The following is a 26,210-nucleotide window of genomic DNA, read 5'->3' as shown; positions in this document are numbered from 1 at the left end:
TGAAAAATGTTGTTTAAGAAAAAGTAATAGCGTGCTGCATACATTAAGGGGTAAAAAAACTACAAAAAATTCTATCTGAAATCATAAAAATAAATGTTTAGATAGATGAAATTTTGAAACAAACAAACGCGTGCTGCAAAATAATTATATTGCTGCATTTCACCCCTTAGGTGGGATATTTTCATACTTCCAGCGTGCTTGGGATATTTTTGATCAGCATTTTGATGAATTAAGACCTTATATTTTTGGACTTTGAGTTGTTTTCGATTAACTTAAGTTGCTGTGGTATGTGATTTTAAAACAAAAACGATCTTGAGCGGAATTTAATGGCTCAATTCGACGCAACTCGGAACAGTTTATCAAATGGTATGGATATGGGTTTCATACCAACGAATTTTTAGTACAGCGGATAGATCTTGGTTTCTGGTTTCTGTGTGGCAGGCGTCTATCTAATGTGTGAGAGACAGCACTGACAGCTTAGTCTCTGCTCTCTCCCGATAGCTGCCGTGCGGTTGTGTGTGTTTGCTTCTCTTGCTGTGCCATTCAGTAGTCAACCTTTCAGCAGATAAGTCTCGTGTTGCATGTTGGGTGATTCCTTGCGAATGGCCATTTTGCACAGTTTCTAATGGTGATTTGTAGAATATTAAAAAGTTAATATCTTTACTGGTGTTTTTCTATGGAATTGGACTTCGGGGCAATTAATTGACACACGATTTCTGGGCAAGACAAATGTATATTTCACAAACGAAAAACTGGTAAAAAATTGCACACGACGGTTCGGATCAGACTTAGAAATTTTTATTGCATAGCTAGGTACGGGACGATACAGGACAGAACACAAAAGACGCGTGTATCTGCTGGCCGTTTATTGCAAGTCTGATTGCTGTCTCTAGGTACTATTCTAATTTGCCAACAGAGTACTAGCTATTGTGTGGCGCATGGGTCGGCTTGTGTGGCGCTAATTTTAACTCATCTCTTGGAGAGTGTCAGATTGGATGGTTGATTGAATGATTGCGTTGACCGTTTGTAGGGATTGCAATGACACCGGATTTTCAGAGCAACATACCGGCCGCCTTGCAATACTACCTAATCCTAAATAATCCTAATCTTTGGTAACCTTATCTAACCCATGCGCACGACTCCTATCACTAATAATACTAATTCTAACTAAACTAACAATTTACTGGTAACGAAGACTACGATGACAATACTGGTTACGGAAATTCACAGCCCAGGACCTCCAACGCAACGCCGACCCTGTGAGGGAAAACAAGTAAGTTCCTAAAAGGATGAAGGTAACGCAGGGTACTTAACGTTGGGTGGGGTCGGGGTGACAGGTCCGACCCGTCCGATCGCGACCGCGTCACCCCCCATGGCTTTAGGGCTGGAATCCTGCTCAGACAGGCTGCGTCTGGTTGCGCTTCTGCAACTACGGGGACTGGACGATTTTTACCACCAAAGATACGGAGTCTGGACGATATCTACCAACGATGTACAAACGACAGGACACAGAAACACATATCGCTTGTAGTACGGATGGCGGTTGAACGGACGATGTGGTAACTGGACGACGTGACGACAGGAGAACGGAAAAACTGGTTGACTGGATGGCTTGATGACTAGTTGACCAGATGACTGGATGTGGTTCACCAGACCGATTCGACCTAATAAGATGAGAGGGTGCTTTTTTATCTTTTCAATCACACATTACAAAAACTTCCCTGGAGCGGAGGCCTCCTGGCCGGATGAATTTGAATTCGGTTTCGTCGTCTACTGCCGAATGGACGACATGTCTCTGGAACTGTTCGTTTCGAAAAAGCAGACGGAGTTCATCCAATTCTCGGCGAGCACCAACGAAAGTTGTCGAATTGTCACACATCACAACTCGAGGTTTCCCACGACGACCAACAAATCGTTTAAACGCTGCGATGAATGAATCACTGGTCAGGTCCGTGACCAGCTCTATATGGACTGCCTTCGTAGCCAAACAAACGAAGATAGCAACGAACATTTTGCAGGGTTGGATTCGACGACTTGAAGGATATTTTACTAGGAAAGGTCCACAATAATCTACTCCAACGTTCTCGAATGGATTCGATGGCGAAACACGCTCTGCTGGCAGGTCGCCCATAAGCTGCTCTGTTACGCGTGGTTTGTTACGAAAACTCTGCACACATTCGTTCAGAACTGTGTTGACTAACGATCTGATTCTGGTGATCCAAAATCTCCCACGGACGGAAGAAACAAGAAGTTGAGCACCGGCATGGAAAAAACAGGGGTGGTAGTGCTCTATTATCATTTTCGACAGGGGATGTTTACTGCACAGGATCATCGGATGTTTTCTGTCTTCGCTTATCGGTGCGTGCGCTAGCCGGCCGCCAACGCGAATTATGCTATCGACAAACACGGGATTCAAAGAGAGGATCGGGGATGACGCTTTCAGTGGTCGCCCTCTCTGGAGAGCGTCGAATTCGGCAGGGAAACTTTCCTGTTGTGCTACACGAACGACGTGAAGGATGGCTGCATACTGTTCTGCGTACGTTAAACTTCCGGAAGATCGTTGGTGTGGGTTTCTCAAACTGGAATTGTGCGCAAATCGGAGCATCCACGCAACAAGATGAATCAAATCCAAAAACCTCTCACGCCAACCGAAGATTTCACTAGTCACGGGTGTAACAGGAAACGAACATACTTTCCGCTCTTTTAGTAACGACTGTTCAACTTGTTCTGGATTGCTTGAAGCTGGCCAGGTGCTGCGGTCTTGTCGCAGCCAAAGTGGACCCTCAAACCACATCGTTTGGTACTGAAGCTGTGCTGGAATCATGCCTCTCGAGATGCATGTCCGCTGGATTTTCCACTCCTGCAACGTGGTGCCACTGGCAGCCTTTAGTGGTATGCTGGATCTCGGAGACACGGTTTGAAACGAAAGCTTGCCAACGGGACGGTGAATGCGCAATTCTTAAACTGCGCTTAACTTTTTCGTACAGGTGAGCCAAGAGAAGAGCAGATGAAAGCTCGAGGCGCGGGATTGTCTGCTTTTTCTTCTTCCTCTTCAGGTCGTCTAAAGATGCTACTCTGGATTTTGCGGTTATCAAACGGACGGTAACTTCACCATTTTCTGCAGTACAGCGAAAATAAACACAGGCTCCGTAGGCCTTTTCAGATGCGTCACAAAAACCGTGTATCTCGACAAATGCTGCTTCGGAATGAAAGGTCAACCAACGTGGAACCGAGAGTGAAGATAGAGCTTTCAGATTCATCCGATACTCCTGCCAAAAGTTCTGCATCTCCTCTGGAAGTGAATCGTCCCATCCACACTGCAGTTTCCAAAGATCTTGCAGAAATATCTTCGCGATGACAACAATGGGGCCCACAAGTCCAATCGTGTCGAAAAGGCGTGCTGTCTCTGCAAGCACAACTCTTTTGGTGATCTTGGCCTTGTCGCTCCAAACTGGACAGTCGTAAACGAAACAATCGGTAGTAGGTTTCCATACTAAACCCAACGTCTTCACAGCTGCAGTCGTAGAATCCAAGTTCAAGGAAGCGCGCTCGTCTATAAGATGATCCGGTAATGCAGACAGTACGTCGGCTGAATTTGAGTTGAACTTTCTCAACAAAAAGCCACCTGCTGCTGCTAATTCAATCATCTCCGTCGCTAACTTTATCGCACTGTCGACTGAATTCGCTCCAGTGAGAGAATCATCGACGTACGTATCGTATTGTAGATTCCTTGCTGCTTCGGGATACGATTCCTTTCCACTGTCTGCTAACTGCTGAAGGCACTTGGTTGCCAGATACGGTGCGCATGCTGTACCATAAGTTACAGTGACGAGCTCGTAAGTACGGACCGGAATTTCTGGAGAATCTCTCCACAGAATACGCTGCAGACGTTGATCTTCGGCTTGTACTTTGACCATGCGGTACATTTTCTCCACATCAGCAACAACGGCGACTCGATGCAACCGGAACCGAAGGACGATGGACAACAAATCTTCTTGAACTTCGCGGGTCTACGGTGGTAGTCTTACAGGATGCATCGAAGACGACGCGAAGTTTCGTTGTGGAGCTGTCAGGCTTGTAGACCGCATGATGTGGGAGATAGTAGACCGGTAACGCTTCATCAGGATTAGGAACTTCGCGCATGTGGCCAAGACTGATGTATTCCTCCATAAATGCTGTGTACGCTGACTGTCTCCGCAACAAATTTTGTTCCGGAGATCATCAGAATATGTTCTTACAAAATACAAATTATTTCTCCCATAAAACACAATACATTATCTTTTGTAACTCTACACAAAAACACAAATACATACAAACCAAGAAGGTATAAATATAACACACAAATTTTGTACAAGAACTCTTGAATTATAATTGTCACTCTAAAACCACGCGTTTTTTACTACGTCGTACCGGAATTTCACTAAGCTAAGTCCCAAATTAAGTTTAAGTTTTCTAAGACTTACAGTTACGGGAAGCACAAATTTCCCAGTACAGTCGTCGTTTACAGTGCGCGGATATTGTCGCTAACATTCTGGTGCCGAAACCCGAGAAGAAATTCCCAAAAATTGTGCTGGAAGAGCAACCACGTGTAGTGAAGTTACGGTTCCTCATAATCCTATCCCGAACTTACTAGTTCTTTATTCGATACCGTTGCAAAATTCGCGATTGGATTGCAAGAATCCAGCTTAGTGTTGCTGCCACTGTAAAATAGTGAAATTTCGAATAAAAGGGTTAAAAGAGTGATATTGGCTCACAAAATGGCTCCCTCGAAGAAAGTCGTGAGGAAGAATACGTTGCCATTAGAAACGCTGATTCGCAGAAGAAATAATATTCTGGGATCTGCTAAATTGATCCAGGAGTTTGACTCCAATTACGTTGTGGAACAAGCAAATCAAGTTCCAGTGCGAATCGAGCGTTTAGATGAGCTATGGGATCGCTTCGAAAGCGTCCAAGAAGAAATCGAGCTAATGGAAGGTGAAGAAGAAGTGTTCGCAGAATCTCGACAAACATTTCAGACTCTGTACTATGAGCTGAAAGCATCTCTCAATAGTAAAATTCCGAGATCTACATCACCTGTCCTTAGCCGAAGAATTCCCGAAAGTGTTGTTGTTGTGAACCCCACTCTTTCCGTGAAACTTCCTGAACTAAAACTCCCTGAATTCCACGGGAATCCCGAAGAATGGATCGAGTTCAGAGATCTTTTCAAATCAGTGATTCATATGAACAATCTGATATCTCCTGTGCAAAAATTGCACTATTTGCGTGGTTCCTTGAAGGGTGAAGCTTCTCGTATCATCTCCTCAATCGCGATCTCTGCCGACAATTACGCGATTGCGTGGAAAGCAATTTGTGATCGATACGAGAATAAAAACTTTCTTATAAAGCGTCATATGTCAGCCATTTTGAAAATCCCCGCAATTCGGCGGGAATCTGCCGTTGGGTTGGCTGAATTAGCTGATGAGTTCAACCGACACGTGGGAATTCTCGATAAGTTGGAGCAGTCTAGTGAACACTGGAATTCATTCCTCGTTGAGCATTTGAGTACCTTACTCGATGAAAAGTCCCTTATGGAGTGGGAAACACAGTGTCAAGAACAAGATTCTCCCACTTACGCCCAGTTGTATGAGTTCATCCATAAAAGGTCTCGAATGCTCCAAAAGTGTAAAGTGTTAACCAACACGAACACAAGTGTGCAAATGAAGAACACTAGAGGAAAATCCTCTGCATCTCATGTCGTGTCGGAAAATGTTGTGAAGTGCCTAAGTTGTAAGCAGGCACATCAACTCTCGCAGTGCCCCACTTTTCTCAAGCTTACTCCGAACTCTCGTCTAGACTTTATAAAAACCCATCGTCTTTGTATCAATTGCTTGAGAAGTGGGCACTTAGCGAAAGACTGTCGCAGTAGTGTGTGTAGAAGTTGTGCCAAGAAACATCATACATTGCTTCATCTCCCCCCTCGAAACTTTAATGGCACAACTTCTGAAGAAGTAAGTGAAAGTGAGACTCCACAAACCTGCATAGCTGTGTCGACTGCTGCGACTACCAACACATCATCAGCACAATCGTTCTCGGTATCGCGAGCACCGCCGGTGGTGCGATCGTGTCCGTCAAATTCGTCGTCGCCGGTTACCCACACCCGATCGAGTGGTGAATCGTCGTTTGGGTTGCTCTCACGGTCGGGAGAACAGGTTGTCGAATGCCCTCCTCTCGCGTCGCAGCAATATTCGTCGTCATTCGAAAATGAACCACCTTCCCCCCAAGAACAGCCCACATCACTCACACAAGTCGCTTCTCTGGAAAATGCCACTATATTTCTATCTTCTGCTCTGGTGCGAATATTGGATCGCCACGGTAATTATCACCTCGCACGCGCTTTACTCGATAGTGGATCGCAATCAAATTTTATATCCGAATCGTTATGCCAACGTTTGGATTTGAAGCGCAACAAAATCAACTTACCCATCTGCGGTATCGGACAAGCAATAGTTAATGTCCATTATAAAGTACATGCAAAAATCACTTCTCGCTTCAATCAAATCGAATTTACACTCGACTGTCTCGTTTTGCCCAAACTAACGGTTTGTTTGCCCAGTCGGAACGTTAATATTTCTGACTGATTCCTCGCAACATTTCTCTTGCTGATCCGAAATTCAATATTACCCACGGAATCGATCTATTAATTGGCGCTGAACTGTTCTTCTCGCTTCTCGAATCACACCAAATCCTCCTTGGCGAAGGACTGCCATTGTTACAGAGCACAGTTCTGGGGTATGTAGTGTCCGGAAAATCAATTTCCCAAACCGTGAACACATCGATATGCAACACCGCCATAATGCAGCCACCGGACTTAAACAAACAACTCGAACGCTTTTGGCAAGTGGACAATTTTGACGTCGGAAAAGCGTTAACCGCGGATGAAAAGGAGGTAGAAACGCACTTCGTTTTCGCGGAGTAACGACGGCCGGTATGTGGTTCGATTACCTCTTCGCGAAGAACTAGTTCCATTGTTGGGTGACTCATACAGCACAGCTGTTCGTCGTTTTTTGCTATTGGAGAAGAGGCTGTCAGCTGATCAGCAATTGCGAGAAGATTACGAGAAGTTTATGCAGGAGTATGTGATGTTGGGCCATATGGAAGTGTGCCGTCGCGTCGCGGGCCCGCAGTTCTTTCTTCCGCACCATGCAGTGCGACGCCCTGATAATACCACCACCAAAACACGAGTCGTGTTCGATGCTAGCTGCAAGGCATCGGGTCAGCTGTCCCTGAACGACGTTCTCCACACAGGTCCGACGGTACAACCGGCTCTTCTATCTACAGTTCTCACCTTTCGAAAGCCGAAGTATGTCTTCACAGCAGACATAGAAAAAATGTTTCGCCAAGTATGGGTACATCCAGCTGACCGAAAATATCAACAGATCATTTGGCGAAAAGATCTCTCCTTACCCCTCCAAGTCTACCAACTCAAGACTGTAACATACGGTCTAGCCAGTTCACCGTATCATGCTGCGCGCGTACTCAACCAGCTTGCCGCCGATTATCACCATGATCACCCCCTCGCCTCCTCAATTGTAAAGCATCGAACGTACGTGGATGATACATTAGCTGGATATGATGATTGAGCCGAAGCAACCGAAGCCTGTCGTCAACTTGTGGAGATGCTGAAAATAGCTGGTTTTACTTTGCGCAAGTGGTGTAGTAATCAACCAAAGGTTCTCGAAAATGTCCCCGAAGAACTTTGGAATCATTCGTCGCAGACCGAGATCGGTCGGTCCACAACAACAACAAAAACTCTTGGCCTTTTGTGGAACCCCCAAACAGATACATTCAGCTTTAAAATTCCGTCGCTGTGTAATGCCAACCCAGTTACGAAACGTGTGGTAGTATCCGAAATGTCGCAATTGTATGACCCTATATGGGTCTCGTCGGGCCTGTAGTAGTCAACTGTAAAGTGTTCGTGCAACGACTATGGGCTGCAAGTGTCGAGTGGGATGCTCCACTTTCCGAAGACGATCGCTCCTGGTGGAATGAATTTCGTGATGGTATACAAGATCTCCAACGTCTCTCCATCAGCCGTCGTGTTTTGGCTAACGTCAATAATGAGTACACATTGCATTGTTTCTGTGATGCGTCGGAACGTGCCTATGGATGCTGTGTGTATGTGGTAAGCAAGAGATCAGATGATCGCACTCATAGCCAGCTGTTGATCGCTCAGTCTCGCGTCGCACCTCTTCGTAATCTGACCATTCCGAGACTTGAGCTGTGTGCGGCAGTTCTAGCCAGCCAGATGATGGAAAAATTACGGACAACAACAGAGTTCGATGGACCAACGGTGTTTTGGTCCGACTCAACTGTCGTGCTACACTGGATTCGATCTCCACCCCCAGATTGGAAGCCTTTCGTATCGAATCGAATTGCCGAAATACAGAGGTCAACAAAAAATTCCCATTGGAGACACATTCGCACCGATGTCAACCCAGCTGATATCCTTTCTAGAGGGGCATGGCCCTCCCAGATTCTCGACAACGATCTTTGGTGGCATGGACCAGACTTTCTCGTGGCCGCTCCGGAGTTCTGGCCACCTGTTTTACCAACCTCCAACCTTCAGTCTGTGGACCGAGACGAGATGAACATTGAAAAGCGTCAACGTTATACTGTCGCAATGTTGGCTACTGCAATAGATGACTCGTTGCTCTCACGATTTGCCGAACTCAGCCGACTGCTGAAGGTCGTAGCCTGGTGCCTTCGTTTCTACCACAATTTTCGCCTGCCAGTTGGTTTTCGTCGTGTTGGAGTTTTGACTCCGTCGGAAATTGAAGACGCATTGAAAGCGTTGATACGTATCGAACAAGCTAGTGGCTTCCAAGCAGAGCTCCATCAAGTGCAAGTGAGTAAACAATCAAATACACCCTTAGAAATTCATGCCAAATCGCCTCTTAAGGGCATGAATATTCTTTACGACAGCGAAGGATTTTTACGTTTGGATGGTCGATTGCGCAATTTGAACAAATCGTTCGATTCCAAACACCCATACATTCTCCCAGCCAACGGGAAACTAAGTTTGCTGCTGGCACGATCATTGCATCTGCAAACTGCTCACTCAGGACCATCTCTCCTACTCGCAACGATGAGGCAGCGCTTTTGGCCCTTGCAAGGCCGAATCCTAGTCCGCAAGATAGTCAGAAATTGCGTGACTTGCTTTCGCTGTCGACCAACACTAGCACACCAGCAAATGGGTCCTCTACCAGCAGTGCGACTTACTCCAGCTCGAGTATTTTCCAGATGTGGTCTGGACTACTGCGGGCCATTTAACGTTCGTCCGTTGTGCGGGAGGGGGGCAAGCCTAAAAATGTACGTCGCGGTATTCGTTTGCCTTTCGGTTAAGGCAGTTCATCTCGAAATCGTTCCGAATCTAACGTCATCTGCGTGTATAAATGCGATCAAACGGTTCGTGGGTCGCCGCGGTCGGTTACTCGAATTGCATTGCGACAATGCAACCACCTTCGTCGGCGCTAACACCGAAATGAAGGCAATTCGTCAGCAGTACTTGCAGCAGTTCCGCACGAATCAATGGGACAACTATTGTGTTGATTCGGGAATTTCGTTCACTTCATTCCGGCTAGATCCCCACATTTTGGTGGACTGTGGAAGGCGGGGGTTAAGTCATTCAAATACCATTTCCGTCGCATATTCGGAGGACGATCGTACACCTACGATGAGTTCTCGACAGCTGTAGGCCAAATAGAAGGTACCCTCAACTCTCGGCCTCTCATCCCCCTCACAGACCACCCTCACGACCTTGAAGTGATGACGCCTGGACATTTCATCATTGGGGAACCGTTGTTCTCAATCCCTGAGCCCGAAATAGCAGAACCGGTGAAAAAGCTGACTAGACTACAACAAACACGTCGATTCCAACAACAACTCTGGAAGCGCTGGTCCAGAGATTACGTTAGCCAACTTCAACAGCGATCCAAATGGCGACAGGCGGTCAAAAATGTCGACGTGGGAAATCTCGTCCTTCTGCGACACGACAATCTACCCACGTACCAATGGAACCTCGGCCGAGTAGACGAAACGATCAAAGGCGAAGATGGGCTGGTGCGCGTAGTGCTGGTCCGAACTACGCGTGGTGTGTTCCGCCGAGCTGTTACCGAAATCTGCGTGCTGCCGGTCGATACTGCTGACGGTGACGACATCGATGCTGACGAAGCTGGAGACCAAGGAGGTGCTGCTGTTCAAGAAGGTTGAAACGGACGGTTTCAACGGGGCCCGGTATGTCTCCGCAACAAATTTTGTTCCGGAGATCATCAGAATATGTTCTTACAAAATACAAATTATTTCTCCCATAAAACACAATACATTATCTTTTGTAACTCTACACAAAAACACAAAAACACAAATAAGAAATGAAGAAGACATCAGCATATTCCAGAATGAAATTCACATTTTCTACCTGTGGTGCAAAAAAAGCCTTCTGAAGCTCAATGTAAAGAAATGCAATTTAATATCATTTAGCAGAAAAAGGACAACACCAAACATCACAATTACACTAGGAGATCAGAATGTAGAAAAATGTGAACGAGTTAGGGATTTAGGAATTATCTTAGACTCTAAACTTACTTTCACAGACCATTACAATACTATCATCCATAGGGCAAATAACATGCTGGGCTTTATTAAGCGCTTTTGCTTTAATTTTCAAGACCCATACACAATAAAAACACTATATATTGCCTATGTAAGGTCTTTACTGGAATATTGCAGCGTTGTTTGGTCCCCTTATTCAATTTCACACGAAGAAAGAATAGAATCAGTACAAAAGCAATTTCTACAATATGCCTTCCGTAAATTAGGTTGGACATCATTTCCACTTCCATCATATAAAGCGCGCTGCATGCTCATTGACATACAAACACTAAAAGAACGCCGTGAATATGCAATGGTTTCATTTGTAAACGATATTGTTTCGCAGCGTATTGACTCAAAAGAAATTCTATCAAAATTAAACTTTTATGCACCTTCTCGGCAACTCCGAAATCGAAATTTATTTTTCATTAATCACTATCGCACAAACTACGCGAAAAACGGGCCAATAAATCGCATGATGGCCTCTTACAATCAACACTGCGAAACCATTGACTTTACAATGTCTCGGCAAAAACTCAAACAATATTTTAATCGAAGAAATCTAAACTCTTAAGGAGAAATTGTAAAGCAGACACTGCTTAAACCTATTCTTAAGGAAATGTACATGTATCAAACTAGTCTACGTTACGGTTGACGAATAAATAAACATACAAACCAAGAAGGTATAAATATAACACACAAATTTTGTACAAGAACTCTTGAATTATAATTGTCACTCTAAAACCACGCGTTTTTTACTACGTCGTACCGGAATTTCACTAAGCTAAGTCCCAAATTAAGTTTAAGTTTTCTAAGACTTACAGTTACGGGAAGCACAAATTTCCCAGTAAAATCGTCGTTTACAGTGCGCGGATATTGTCGCTAACACTGACTTCTTTTCGCTGTTGGACTGGAAATGCTTCACTACGCTGAAAAATCGCCTCAGTGCTGCGTTACGAGACTCCTCCAGTTGCCGAATTACGTGATCACGTTTCGGCAAAGAGACAACAAATTTTCCGTCGCAGTCACGGGTGGTGGTTTCAGCAAAAATCTCCTCACAAGTTGACTCTTCCACGGATTGGGTACTTGCTGACCTACACGATTCCAGTTCCCAGAATTTAGTGAGCTGCTCCTGAATTTCTGCTACTGAACAAGTCACGGAGGAAGGCGAACAGGATACAGATTTATTCGGAATGGTACCAGCAACTATCCATCCGAAAACAGAGTTTTGAAGGCTTGGGCCATCATTCGTCAGCTTGAATCTGTCTTCCAGAAGCAGATCAAAGAAGTGCTCGGCGCCAATAATGATGTCGATCTCTCCTGGTTCCGAAAATCTGGGATCAGCAAGCTGAACATCGTGGGGTAAACGCCAACTCTCGTACTCGACTCGTTTTGCGGGAAGTGTGGCTGTCAGCTCAGGCAAAAGAAAGAAGCTCATAGCTCTGCTGAAAGCTGAGATGTACGAGGTCCGAGCACGAACGGAAGCTACAACCAGTTTGCGTGACACAGCTCGTGATCCACCGATGCCTTGAACGGTGAGGTTTTCTGGAACATGTCGCAGTTTTAGTTGTTGGCTGAAGCGAGTGGTCATGAAGCAAAACTGGGAGCACGAGTCAAGCAAGGCTCGAGCTAGTCGAGTATTGCCAAGAGAATCCTGGATGCGAACAATGGCTGTGGACAACAGGACTTGTTTCGTGAGGTTCTGATACATTCTTGTAAGTTTCTTAATTTTGAAAGGTTAATAATTGAAACACTGGAGATTTTGGTTAACCAATAAACGAACATTTTAGTTTGCTCATTAACATGAAATCGTTGAAAGCTGTCACTACATATCTTTAGAAATTCTCAAAAGAGATTTGAATGAAAGCATCACTAATAATGACATAGAATATTTCTCGCGTATCTTCCATTTCCTCCAGTATTACCAGGCTTCTTCATCGGATAAAAAATACGTCAAATTTCGAAAACATGCTATTATTTCTAAGATTGCAAACAACAGAATGTTTTGGGTGTTTTAAACGATGGAAAAATGCCTTAATTTGTTTTCTTTTAATTTTCACTTCATTAAAGGTTTTAATTTCTGCTAAATTACTTGTATTTCTACCCTTATAATTTGCCTGGTTAAAACCGTAATGAATATTGAAAAAATATGGACATTCGACCCCATTACATTGTCAGCCTTACGCAACGTCCTTTAAATACGATCCTTTTCTGAACGTCAATATGCTTTCTCCGGAAAACTATCAAAATGGCAAAAACAGTTCATTACGTCAAACATTTGGAATTCAGAAACAATCTCCAATTTTTCCCTTTCGATCGACCTTTGCTCTCAAATTCCCAACAGTTGTAGGTATCGCTCTCATTTCCCATATGGCATAGGTAGCGCAGGTAAAAAAGCAGGAGAACGGCCAATGGCAGGCAAAAGCAATTGCACAATCGAATCAGTTAAGGGGGTAAACAAACCAAAATGCTCTAAACGTTTTATCATTTCGCAAAATCGATTATAAACTACTCGAAGCCAGCAGCGCCGCGGATTGAACTGCCTCCTGGCCATCGAAAGCCCGCGAGAGATCTGGTCATTTTGATTCCGTTCCAAGTTATGAGCTAGAAGAGGTTGAAATGGAAAGAAAAAAAAAAATAGCTTAAACAGATTAGGTTGGGCTATTGTTGCGAATTTCCAAACCAACGAATTGACCACAGGTTCCAATATTGGGTGCACTTTTCGGGGGAGCCCGTTCTTGGTTTGGGTCACGCGCCCAACTTTGCCTTTTAAATAGTGAAGTTTAGTTCGTGCCATTTAAATTATTCTCCAACGAGTGAGCGACCAACCAATATGCCTTGCTGCATAAGTTTTGCAAATCAGTTTGAAAATTTAATCCACTCTTAACCCAGCAGACTAACGTAAACCAGTTTCGGTTCGATTATTTTATTTCACCACCCGTTTAGTGGACACACAGTCATTCACTCACTCATTCACTACCTACTCGGAGGTATTCCGGTGACAGATCAGGTCAGGAAGATTGGAGTTTGGCCACTGACTATGGTACCTTCTAAGCATTATGGGCTGGAGAGCCTCACCTTATGCTGTTAATGTTCGTCGTTGCGCTGACTAGTGCATGCTTTTATGTGGCTTTGGGATTGGGCATATTTCTAGCTCTAGCATATGGAACCGTTCTCTGCGCCATGTGCATGCTTCGGGACAGAGGGCTGTGGCAAGCTTTCGCGAGGCGCGAGTTTTTTTGTCAGCCAGCTAAATTCTTTTTATTACGACTCATTCGTAAATTGGACCAAACGGTGAAATTGATATTCACGATTTTTACCATAGGTACCCTGGACGCCAAATTGGCAAGACTTTATTGAGGGTTGTGATAGGAATTTTCTTGGCCTCGCTGCGCTCAGCTCAGGCAGACAGATAATGCTCACCTGTTGTCTGTATGTTGCTGCCGCATTGCATAAGGGAAATCAATTGATCAAATCAAGGACCCCCCAGGGCTAATTAAAAGCGACCGGCCGCATATTGAATATGGATCTTTTAAACCCAATTTGTTTTTTCGCAATACAGAAAACAGCTTGGAACTTTGAAATACGATTTTTAAATTGAGTTCCTAATCATAAGAACAAAATACTTCAGATTTCTTCAAACAAATTCAACACGTTGAATTGCATACATTTAGGCGCAGTTAGTTTATTATTTACGATACGATTTCTCTACAAATCCACGCACCTGATGCCTATGCATCAATCCTTTACGAAACGTTATCTTTTAAAATTTAGTTTTGAGAAATTGGTTGAAAAATACTCTTATTAGCTAGATAATATAGATAAACATGAAAAAACCATCAGTTAAATTAGAGATACCATACGTACTCTTTTAAGAGTACATGTACTCTTTTTCGATCGATAAATGGGCGTACTTTTCTTTTTGTGGAATTATATTAAATTATTATTATTAATTTAAAGTAGTAGGGTTAATAAATTTCTCCATTCAATTTTCACGTTCACAGGAGTCCAGTACTGGCTTTTAAAATATGATACATGCCATATTCCTCTTTGCAGAAAAAATAATCGAAAAATATTGAAAATAGTGATCAATCACGGAGAAAAAAGACGACTGTTGTTCCAATTATTTCAGCTAGTTACACCTATCATCACAATGTAGTTGATTTTTTCGCATTTAACTATAAATAAAATAAACACAACTACAAACTGCTGATTGACTTTACGCAATCAACTATAAAGATAAATAATAGATTCAACTGTAATTGATTCAACAATAAATATAATAGATTCTACTATACATTTCTGGTTGATTTCTTCCATCTAACCATAAATATGAAAGATTAAACTGTAATGGTATAATTGATAAATTAACAGTATCTGCAAAATATTTTAACAATATATAAATTTGAATTTAATGGCACCACTGTTGATCATTTTTAACGACCAAAATCAATGCCACCACCACAACCAAGCAGCACCAAAGAATTATTTTTCTCCGAATCGAAACAAAACAGACCACCATTTTTTTGTTTGCGACGGGAACGGAATCGTGCCTTTCAAGAATTTTTGGGTTCCGAGACCAAAGGGTCTTTCATGGAGTACGTGGAATCGACGTGCATTTCAACGAGAGCTGGTTGGTCTAAATGTGCACGTCTATTATCTTCCGCAAACGGCCATCTACAGGAACCCTCAATTTTTCTCTACGGAACCTGGATTATGTAGATCTTTAAAAGAACGGCAAGGGGAAACGCTAGGCATCATCAAAAGTCTGGCGACAATAGTGGTTTATAGTTGACGTGGAAAATAAATATATCTATAAGTGGCGTAACATTACATTGCCAAACATCCGGACAATCATAATTGCCAGCAGGAGGACTTGCAGGAGTGTAAAATCTGCTGCAAAAATTGAAATACCTCCAGAAGGATTTCAACCAGCAGTGATACGAATGCTTGTTAGGAAACAGGAAATCGCTATACTGTTGCTTCCACAGGAATAAGTTTCAACCCTATCAACGATTCCAGTATGCAACCTTTAACCATCCGGACTGAAAGTCCAGCGGGTCGGAGAATGAAAAGCTGCTCGTCAAGCAGCAGGTAAGAATTAATTTATATTTTTTTGTTTTTTTATATAGAGGATATTTTTAATTTAAGGGTATTTCATCGTTGGCACCAGAGCTATTCCAAGCTGCGAAGAATGCACTTCGGCACTAAAACGAGTTGTCCCCGAATCTGGAGAAAGTCGAGCTCTGTGACATTCTGTCGAAGAACAGAATTACCTCTCGCTGAAGCGAATCCAGATTTATAGAAATTAAGTCGAGTGTCTCTGCATGGTGAGTTAATTTATTTCCCGAAGTCCAATACTATTTAATTGCTTGTGTTTTGATTATTCTAGGTCGAGGCATGGGACGCAGAATTAGTCGATTCAACGGGAAACCTCTGCAGGTGATAGATGGCTACGGAAAAGTCAAAGCAAATCCGTTAACGCATGGGGTTGCATGGGAAAGAAGTGGACAACGGTTGATGGCCAATCCGTCTTTCTTGAATGCCATAACCGTTCTTCGAGAGGTTGGTTTAAATTGAAAGCGTTCTACTGAATGACTATTTTAATACGATTGAATATTTATTTACCACAGGTTTACCATATGATACCTTGCGGCTCGCTCACAGGGAACAATTTCTTAATCGGATGACATAAAGGTGGCAACATCAAGTTCTGATAAAGACGTGGGAGAAACAAATGATGCCGGTAAAGACACAAGTCTTACTTAGTGATTGCCATTCAATCCTTACGCCATCCAATCTGCATCAACATCAACCTACAGAGTTTACAACGATTTATTGGTAGACATGGAGGAATGAACCACGTACAGTATTAACGCTTTTTAATTGTTGAAATGTAATATTTGCCTGGAATAAAAAATATTTTAAAAACATAAAATGATGCTGAAAAATAAATATGTATCACACTTTCAAAATGAATATAGTGCCATGAATATAGTTGTTCACCGCGAAATCAATCATACGAATATAATTTAATCTAATATATTTATAGTTAGAGCAATCAGAAAAATATAATTGAAATTATTGTACTTATTGTTGAATGCATAAAATAAATCATACGATTATAGTTGAATATATTATATTTATAGTTAAATGCATAAAATCAACCATATCACTACAGTGGAGTCTATCATATTTATAATCAAATGCGTAAAATCTATCATACAACTGTATTTACATCTATTACATGTATAGTTGAACGCACAAAGACTTTCAGATAATCAATTATTCTTGTAGTTGAAAGTTTAATATTTATAGTTAGTCGAGAATTAATCAGAAATATGATTGAATATAAGTGGATTATTGTTGGGAATACTATACTTTATTCTCCGTGATCTTACCCCGGATTACGGTATCTGATTGATTGTTCATCTTGTAATAAATATAGGTATGCAAAGAATTTATTGAAGGTTAGTTCACTCGATCAGGTTAATCCACTTGATACAGCTGATTGTAGATGCCTCAACTTCGCTAGACGTTTTCTCAAGTGTTGTTCTCTCTACATCTTATCAATTGGTTCTACTTGAAATTTGACCCCCTTGATGCCTACCTACTTTTTGTCAACCTAGACCGTAGTTTATTAACTGGGATCTTAAAGAAGGCCACATAAAAAATAAACTGTAGAATACAAGGATTTATCTTTCACGCCGATAAAATTGAATTCTCAAGTAGAGTTCTTGAAAATTCTAAATTCACCATCCATTTTGGGGCCTAATCTACATTCAAGAAAAAAGCACAATTGATTGCTTGATCTCAAACGCTAGCAACCGCTTCAGAGCGACATTTCAACTGGTTGTTATCTTGAAACAACAGATCGAATTAATCACCGCTCGTCAAATCCGCCTCTTTTTATCAGGCTGAATCAATTTTCACGGCTGTATCTCACGGTGTGAAAAACAACAAATGGAAGCGGCTAGATTAAGTTTGCTGAATTCAACAACCCACAATGAAGTTTTCAGTTTGAACGGAGCGCCACGCGACGGTGCTTCTTCAAATGTTAGGCCACTCTTCTTGTGTGTCTGTCTCCATTTTCTGGCGATTCAGCTTAGATTGATTCTGTTCCGTTTATCTTATCTTGTACCGTCAACTGGTGCAACGTGCTACAATTTTCAACTTCAATGGCTTCTAAAAACCTTATGTTCCCAGTTAATCCTACCACTTATGCATCAAAAGTTTTAAGGATGAAGCGACATAAAATTGGCGCAGTGAGAAAAAATATTGGGTTTTTTATTTATTTTTAATTTTCTCAAAACATGTGATTTTCACCCTCCTTAGAAAATGGGGTGAATTGCAACAAACTTTGTTTTTCAATAAAAAATCTTATGACCATTTATAGAGTTTAATATATTTACGATACCTTGAAGACCATTACGCATGAAAACACCAGTTGCAGTAATTTTTCGTTCTTTAAAAACGAATTTTCTGAATTCCGAATTTTTTCTGAAAATAAGGATGCTGCATACATTGAGGGGTTAAATAAAACTACGAAAAATTCTACTAGTTGAAATCTTAAAAATAAATGTTTGGATGAAAGAAATTTCAATGTTTACAAACGCATTATGCAAAACATTCATATTCCAGCAGCACATGGAATCGAGACTAACAAGGTTTTTTTTTTAATATGTCTTTATTTGTATCAAATCATCATTACTTTTATATTACATTATTACATTTAATTAGGTGTTCAGCTCAATAATGAACTGTTCAGAGCCCTATAGTTAACTAGATAATAAAAAATTATTTTTAAGATTTAAATTTGCTGAGCGCAATCAAGTATTTAATGTAGGAGAACATCCTGTAATGGCAAAATATTTTAAACTTAAAACTGATCAATATCCTAAAATTAAACTAATTCTAAAGAGAACGAATCTCTGCGATGGAAGACTGCATCGATTTGCCTCTGAAGTTGGGGATGATGTTGTTGGCCATCTCTTCGATAGATTCAATGCCCGCAATCCGATGGAGATCTTCGGTGCTGTGCCAAGGTGGAAGCCGCAAAATCATTTTCAGAACCTTGTTCTGTATCCTCTGGATGGATTTCTTCCTCGTTGCGCAGCAGCTAGACCAAATCGGAACTGCATACATTATCGCTGGTCGGAAAACTTGTTTGTAGATGAGCATCTTATTTCGCAGACTCAACTTGGATTTCCTGTTGATGAGAGAATAAAGAGATTAAGTGTATTTATTACATTTAGATTGAATATCTTCAATGTGATTTTTGAAAGTAAGATTTCGATCAAGTGTGAGTCCCAAGTACTTCACGTGATCAGACCATTCTAATGAAACCCCATTAAAAGTTATGGAATGATTTTCATTAGGTTTTAAAAATTCAGCTCTTGGCTTATGGGGAAATAAAATAAGTTGAGTTTTGGAAGCGTTAGGAGAAATTTTCCACATTTTCAAGTAATTCAAACAGGAATTTAAATTTTGTTGCAATCTACTGCGTGCCACCCGTAAATTCCGACCTTTGGCTGAAAGCAAAGTATCATCAGCAAATAATCTTCTACCTTTTCCTTCTGGGACATCAGGAAGATCAGAAGTAAAAATATTGTATAAAATCGGCCCAAGTATACTGCCCTGAGGGACCCCAGCTCTAATGATAGCTTACTTGTAAGGTTCGGCTAGACAAATAATTTTGAATAATTTTAGTGAGATATACAGGAAAATCAAATCGAGCTAATTTAGCTACTAAACCTTTGTGCCGAACACTGTCAAATGCTTTTTCAATATCTAGAAGAGCAACACCAGTTGAATAACCTTCAGAATTGCTAGCGTTAATCATATTAGTTACACTCAAAAGTTTATGTGTAGTAGAATGTTCATGAAGAAAATCAAATTGTTCATCAGGGAAAATAGAATTCTGATTAATGTGGATCATCATTCTATTCAAAATATTCAAAATAACTCTCTCAAATAGTTTACTTAAAGAAGGGAGCAAACTAATTGGTCGATAACTTGAAAGCTCTGAAGCACTTTTTCCAGGTTTCAAAATAGGAGTTACTTTGGCATTTTTCCATTTATTTGGAAAATAAGCCAAGTGAAAACATTTATTGAAGATTTTAACTAAAAAATTTAAAGTGCTTTCAGGCAACTTTTTAATAAGAATATAGAAAATCCCATCTTCCCCCGGGGCTTTCATATTTTTAATTTTTTTGAAAATCAATTTAAGTTCATCAATATTTGTCTCACAAGAACTTTCAAATACATTTTGTTTAGAAAGAATATCATCAAATTCAAGGGAAATTTGAGCATCAATTGGACTTACAACGTTTAAATTAAAATCATGAGCAGACTCAAATTGTTGGGCTAATTTTTTAGCTTTTTTTGCATTAGTTAAAAGAAGATTATCCCCATCTTTCAAAGTAGGAATTGGCTTCTGGGGCTTTTTCAGAATTTTTGTTAATTTCCAAAATGGCTTTTGAGTAGGGTTCTATGTCCTCTACTGCTATAGCAAAATTTTCATTACGGATGAATTTTAAACGACGTTTGATCTCTTTTTGAAGGTCGCAATAAATAAATTTCAAATAAAGATAGCTAGTACGTTGATATTGGCGTCGACGAATGTTTTTCAGTCGTATCAAAAACTGAAGATCATCATCGATAAAAGGTTGATTAAATTTATGTTTAACTTTGGGTATTGAAGCGGCTTTAGCATTGACTATTGAAGTTGTCAAATTTTCTACAGCCAAATCAATATCTTCTATTGAATTCAATGGAACGTTTACATCTAAATTACGTTCAATAAAATTCATATATCGCTCCCAGTTAGCCTTTTGAAAATTAAAAGTTGATTTTAAAGGGTTTTCAATGGGACTTTGGGATAAAGAAAAAGTTACTGGAAGGTGGTCTGAATCGAGGTCCGCATGAGTAACTAATTGACTACAATGCTCGCCTAAATCCGTTAGAACCAAATCAATTGTAGAAGGATTTCTAATCGAAGAGAAACAAGTATGCCCATTAGGATATTCAACAGTATAATATCCAGCAGAGCAGTCATTAAATAAAATATTCCCATTAGAATTTGATGAAATATTATTCCAAGATCGGTGTTTTGCATTAAAGTCACCAATAATAAAAAATTAGATTTATTTCTGGTGAGTTTTTGTAAATCTCCCTTCAAAAATTTTTTCTGTTCACCGCTACATTGAAAAGGCAAATATGCGGCAACAATTATAATTTTCCCCATAGAAGTTTCTAATTCAATTCCAATTGTTTCTAAGACTTTTGTATTGAAAGAAGGAAGAAGTCTAAATTTGAGACGACTATTGATGACAATAGCTACACCCCCACCTTGTCGATCAAGTCGATCATTACGCAAAATTTTAAAGAAAGCATTGCTTTTCAAGTTATTGTCTGGCTTTAAAAAAGTTTCAGTGATGGCAGCAATATGTATGTTTTGAGTTTTCAAAAATAAAAAGAACTCGTCTTGGTTAGCCAGCAAAGATCTAGCGTTCCAATTCATAATATTTAAACATCTATTTGGATCCATGAGGGAATCGTAAAGTCATAATAATTTTGTTAGCATAATTAAAAGAAGTTTGGGAAGCTTCAAACATTGAATTTGCTTTCAACATAAAATGAAAATGCTGCTTTTCAAGCCACAGGTACAGCTGGCTTGCCAAACCAGATATTTCTTCGCGAACTTTGACAGTTTCATGTGCTTGAAAATATCTGCTACCTTTCCCCTTCCTTTTGCCGTATAAAACTCCTGTACCTGAAGCTGCTTTTAGTCGGCTTTTACGTTGGTTTCGTCGTCCATTACCACGCAGTCAAACTTCGTCAGCATCGTCGTGTACAGCCTCCGGGATCGCGCTTTGGCCGTCGTGTTTTGTTTATCATCGCGATTTAGAGTCACTACCTTCTTGTAAGTCGATGGTCCGGCTCGTTTTTAGGCTCGATGCACGGTTGTAGACGATACTCCCAGCTTATTTGCGGCATCTCGGAGAGAGAGGTTAGGGTTTCGCTTGAAACTACCGGCAACTCTCTTTGTCGTCTCAGCGGCTTCCGGTTTTCGATTTCCCCCCGATCCAGACTTCCTGGCTGTCGACAAACGTTCCCCAAACACTTAAATTACATTTGTAACGGTTGATTTGGCAACTCTTAGCGGTTTTGCAGGTTTGCGTGCGAGTAGCTCGGATTTGCGCGATGCGCGAGCAAAATTTGGATACGCTGCTCTTCTTCCTTGGACGGCATTTTGACAACTGAAGAGCGAATTCCAAAATCAAAGTAGGAGCAACATTATTCTACACACACACACACACACACACACACACGCACCCACACACACACACACACACACACACACACACACACACACACACACACACACACACACACACACACACACACACACACACACACACACACACACACACACACACACACACACACACACACACACACACACACACACACACACACACACACACACACACACACACTCACACACACACACACACACACACACACACACACACACACACACACACTCACACTCACACACACACACACACACACACACACACACACACACACACACACACACACACACACACACACACACACACACACACACACACACACACACACACACACACACACACACACACACACACACACACACACACCTTCAAAATGAGGGGTGTTCAGGTTTTGAATTTGAAGAAGAAACACTTAAAATCCTTGAGGCAGGTTTTTTGAACGGTTTTAACAACGAATTTGTACTCAAAATTCTTCGAAAACATGCCCGAAAAAAGTACCGAAGTGATGCTACCACATTCAGGCCAGAGAAGGAAGAGCCCTACAGAGTTAGCCTGCCGTTCCACCCGAAACTAACTAATGGGATAACAGAAATCCTTTCTCAACACGGTCTGAAAACAGCATACAAGAGCGGCAACATCCTTAAGGATCGGTTGTCTCCTTGAAGGATAAGATTCCGCAGGATGAGAGATCTGGAATCTATGAATATCCCTGTGAGAGTTGCCCAGCTGTTTACATTGGTCAAACTCGTCGCAAATTTAAAGTTCGACTTAAAGAACATAGGAATGCCGTAGACAACAACTGGGTCAATGAATCCAGCGTAGCCGCCCACGCAACGGAAATGGATCACTCCATAAATTGGGAAAAAGTGATTTATAGGAAATGCGTGAGACAAGCCTAACATTTGAACGCATGGGAAACGATGTTCATTAGTACTTCCGAAAAACCGCTAATGAACGATGATGACCCACCAATTATGTTGCCGCTTTTCACTTTCACCAAAAACCAAAAGAAAAATCTCATAAAGGAACCTTCTTCCGACGAATACTACGACACTCGTAGTATGATCCTGTTGGAATTTCTTCGTGTGATCAGTCGGACATCGTCCTGTAGATGGGCAACATCGAGCCCGAAACCGGTCGACAATAAAGGTAATTTTGTATCCATTTTTCGGATATTGCAAAATAGTGCAGACGAATGTCCGGAATCAACGAACAAATTCCGCCCGATCACGACACCACGTACCGTTTGTCTTAATATTTTTGTGAAAAATAATTGTTGGCATTAGAATTTTGTTGATGCAATCGAGAATATATTTTTCTCCTTGTCTAGGTAAATAACAGCGTTTGATGGTTTTCTCCAAACATTGTACCTGCAATCGGTAACGCTCCATTATCGTTTAGTGGCCATAATGGGTTAATAATGAGCAAAACAGAGATCTCAAACTCAACCCGTGACGACGACGATGAGGGTGGAAAAAATTATGCTCCACATCGGACCGACCAGACTAATTGCCATGTTTGGAAGGGCTGGGCCACGATGACTGACTGCTGTTGATCGGTACAAAAGACCCCGGCCAGGCTGAAGTTTGTTCCGCGCAAAAGACTGGAATTATGCACCATATTACTACAGAGCCCAAACCTGTGCCCTACACAGAGCCAGCAGCCAACCCAAGAGAGCCGTCATTCACATCACATGGCAGTAGTTTTAGCCTCCGGATTCCATAATGTAAAGAACCAAAAGGCGCTGACATTGTAGCTGTTGATTGTTAATGGCATCACAAGGGGGTGGTTAGGAAAGTGCATTAAGGACAATGTGAGTGCACCACATTTGCGGGTGGGCGTATCTACACGAGAAGACAAACCTCAAGGGGCCTGATAAATTAAAAAAAAATAACATAGAAAGACACCACACAACAGATATGCAACCATTTATTGTATAACACGTCGACCAATTTTACAGAATTGCTATTTCACAAATAAGTACTGGTTTCGTTCCAGGAAATTAGATCAACTAGATCGATTTGCAACTCCTATCGGCAACAAAGATGAATATCAACCCGATCGGAGCCAGCCAACTGTCAAACAGAAGAACAAATCGAGCTTCATTCTCCAGATGGCCGGAGGAAGTCTTTTTTTCGTAATTTGACCCTAATTTCAACAGTTTTCACACCTTAGAAGATCTTTCACAAAACAAAGCAACAAAAGATCAACGGCAGAACCTTCTTTTCAGTCGAAACGACATTCATCTCTTTCGGATTGGCAACAAAGTGCCCCAAAACCCTTGAAGCTTTGGGCTTTCCCCTACGTCAATAAGCGCGCTTCGAGAAGATGAAATCCAATATCGGTGCTCAGGTTCAGTTACCGGTTAATCGGGGAACGTGAGGTTGAAGTTGCAAGCCACCACTTTAAATGAGCTGTAATTCCCTTTTGAAAGTGTCGATTTTCCGATTGGCTGATTGTCGTCTCGAAATAGCTTGAAACTTAAACCTTTGGTCAAAACCTTACATCCACCCACGCCACTTGTTCGCCCAGAGTGCTCGGAACTTTTCAAGTAGGTTTCAAGTGCTTCTTAATTGCACCGGAAACTTACGGAGATGTCAAAACTCTAGTGGAATGGTTAAGCTGGTGGATGCGATGTTGATGAAAAATTAATTTTCGAAATTAATTTGAATTAAATGAGATCAGTTTTATAGCCAAACAGTTAAAAAACTCAATTTAGTTTGCGCCTGAAAATAGGCTAATAAATTATTGTTGATTACCGTCAAACGGGGCATCACTTGACATCATTTGTATACCACAACACAACACTTATTAAATTTTTATTTCAATAAAATGTAATAAAGTTATCATTTTTTATAACAAAGTGATGATGACATAGTTTCTCACATCGTAAGATAGTTTTGTAAAGTTTCTAATTCTCATAGAAAATTCAAAAAAATCGTACAATATATGATCAAATTTTTACATTTTTCGATGCCGTTAAAAAACTTTTCCAAGTATGACGGATTCATTGAATGATATCACCTACAAACTTTATCTTGCTTTCATTATCCCATAAGAACACTGTAGATTTAAAAATATTTTTCGGACTATCAAATGTTTTTTTAAATAATTATTCTCATAATTCTGTTACCAGTCTGGGCAAAAATGCATCAAAAAAATCTTAGATTCGCCTTTTAAATCTCGTTTCCATATGCTGAAATTTGATTGTTTGCATCACGTGTTTATTAAATTAAAAATTTCATCCATCCAAAAATTAATTTTTATGATTTCAGCTTGTAGAATTTTTTGTAGTATTTTTTACCCCTAAACGTATGCAGCAACCTTATGATTTCTCTTCAAAAACTTTTTTGACAGAAAAAATAATAAATTTAATTGGAACAAAACCAAAAATAACTGCAATTGATGCTTTATGAGCTATGACATTATAAATTTATCAAAAACATTTTCATTTTCATTCATTAAAAACCAAGTTTGTAGCACCTTGAATACGTCAATTTGATGTCCCATCCCTCCCATCAATTCACTTGATTTGCTAATTATGTGCCCGAGAAATTAGAAAACGGTTGCCATGGACCGAGTGTATTGGAGGAATATTGTTCATCAGGTTATGTCGTGAAAAAAATAAATAAGTGACAAAAACAAATTGAAGATATAGTACTCGCTCGATAACAGGACGCTGTTAGGACCAGAGGGTGCGTTTCGATTGAGGAACGAGAATTGTTTATTGTTTATTGTTTATTGCCAAAATATACGAATACCTGAGACTTAATAACTTTTCTGCCCACAAAACAGTTTTCGTTGCGTCACTTCATTTCATTTACCCCTTTGTAACTTCTTAATCGATTTGAATTCTGTAAAAGCATTGAACGTTAATTAAAAAAGATTGAAAAGAACCCGAAATTTCATTGAAAAACATCCACAGGGAGTGTTGTTAAGTGAAAAAATTTCAAATTGTTTTGATTTACAAGGGATACTTGATCCTCTTTCCTTATTTTCACCATATATTTTTGAGAACATTTAGCAACTCGCCGTCTTTTGCATTTTCTGTAATGCGTGTAAGTTCAAGTTGATATGCGTTCCAATGCTCTGGAACGATACATGATATGAACGATACACGTAGATGAACTAGAAGCATTTTCGTGAGACTAAAAAAATTGTGAATTTTTTTAAGTTACAGGAGACTTGATTCTTTACTAAAGGAAACTTAATTCTTAATTCAGATTGCCCTGACCCTAGGAAAAAATCTAGTAAAATCCAAAG

General features: G+C 40.8%; 3 protein-coding genes across 3 annotated transcripts; 1 reads left to right on the top strand and 2 right to left on the bottom strand.

Moving 5' to 3' along the window:
- Positions 1–1,429: 1,429 nt before the first annotated feature.
- On the bottom strand, positions 1,430–3,926 carry LOC129742422 (uncharacterized). The gene is made up of 3 exons (XM_055734319.1): positions 2,986–3,926; positions 1,707–2,897; positions 1,430–1,664 (listed from the first exon to the last, which is right to left on the bottom strand). The coding sequence occupies exons 1-3, from the start codon at positions 3,924–3,926 to the stop codon at positions 1,430–1,432; spliced, it is 2,367 nt and encodes a 788-aa protein (XP_055590294.1).
- Positions 3,927–7,912: 3,986 nt separating this feature from the next.
- Positions 7,913–9,309, top strand: LOC129742420 (uncharacterized). Its single transcript, XM_055734318.1, has 2 exons — positions 7,913–8,884; positions 8,962–9,309. Exons 1-2 carry the CDS (start codon positions 7,913–7,915, stop codon positions 9,307–9,309), a joined length of 1,320 nt encoding a protein of 439 aa, XP_055590293.1.
- Positions 9,310–11,437: 2,128 nt separating this feature from the next.
- LOC129742419 (uncharacterized) lies at positions 11,438–12,337 on the bottom strand. Its single transcript, XM_055734317.1, has one exon. It carries the CDS (start codon positions 12,335–12,337, stop codon positions 11,438–11,440), a length of 900 nt encoding a protein of 299 aa, XP_055590292.1.
- Between the last annotated feature and the right edge of the window lie 13,873 nt (positions 12,338–26,210).

This window comes from Uranotaenia lowii, chromosome 2, assembly GCF_029784155.1.
Source record: "Uranotaenia lowii strain MFRU-FL chromosome 2, ASM2978415v1, whole genome shotgun sequence".
In the NCBI taxonomy this organism is placed as follows: Eukaryota; Metazoa; Arthropoda; class Insecta; order Diptera; family Culicidae; genus Uranotaenia; species Uranotaenia lowii.
Note: the sequence above shows the minus strand (reverse complement) of the source record. Positions and strands in the feature narration are given on the sequence as shown.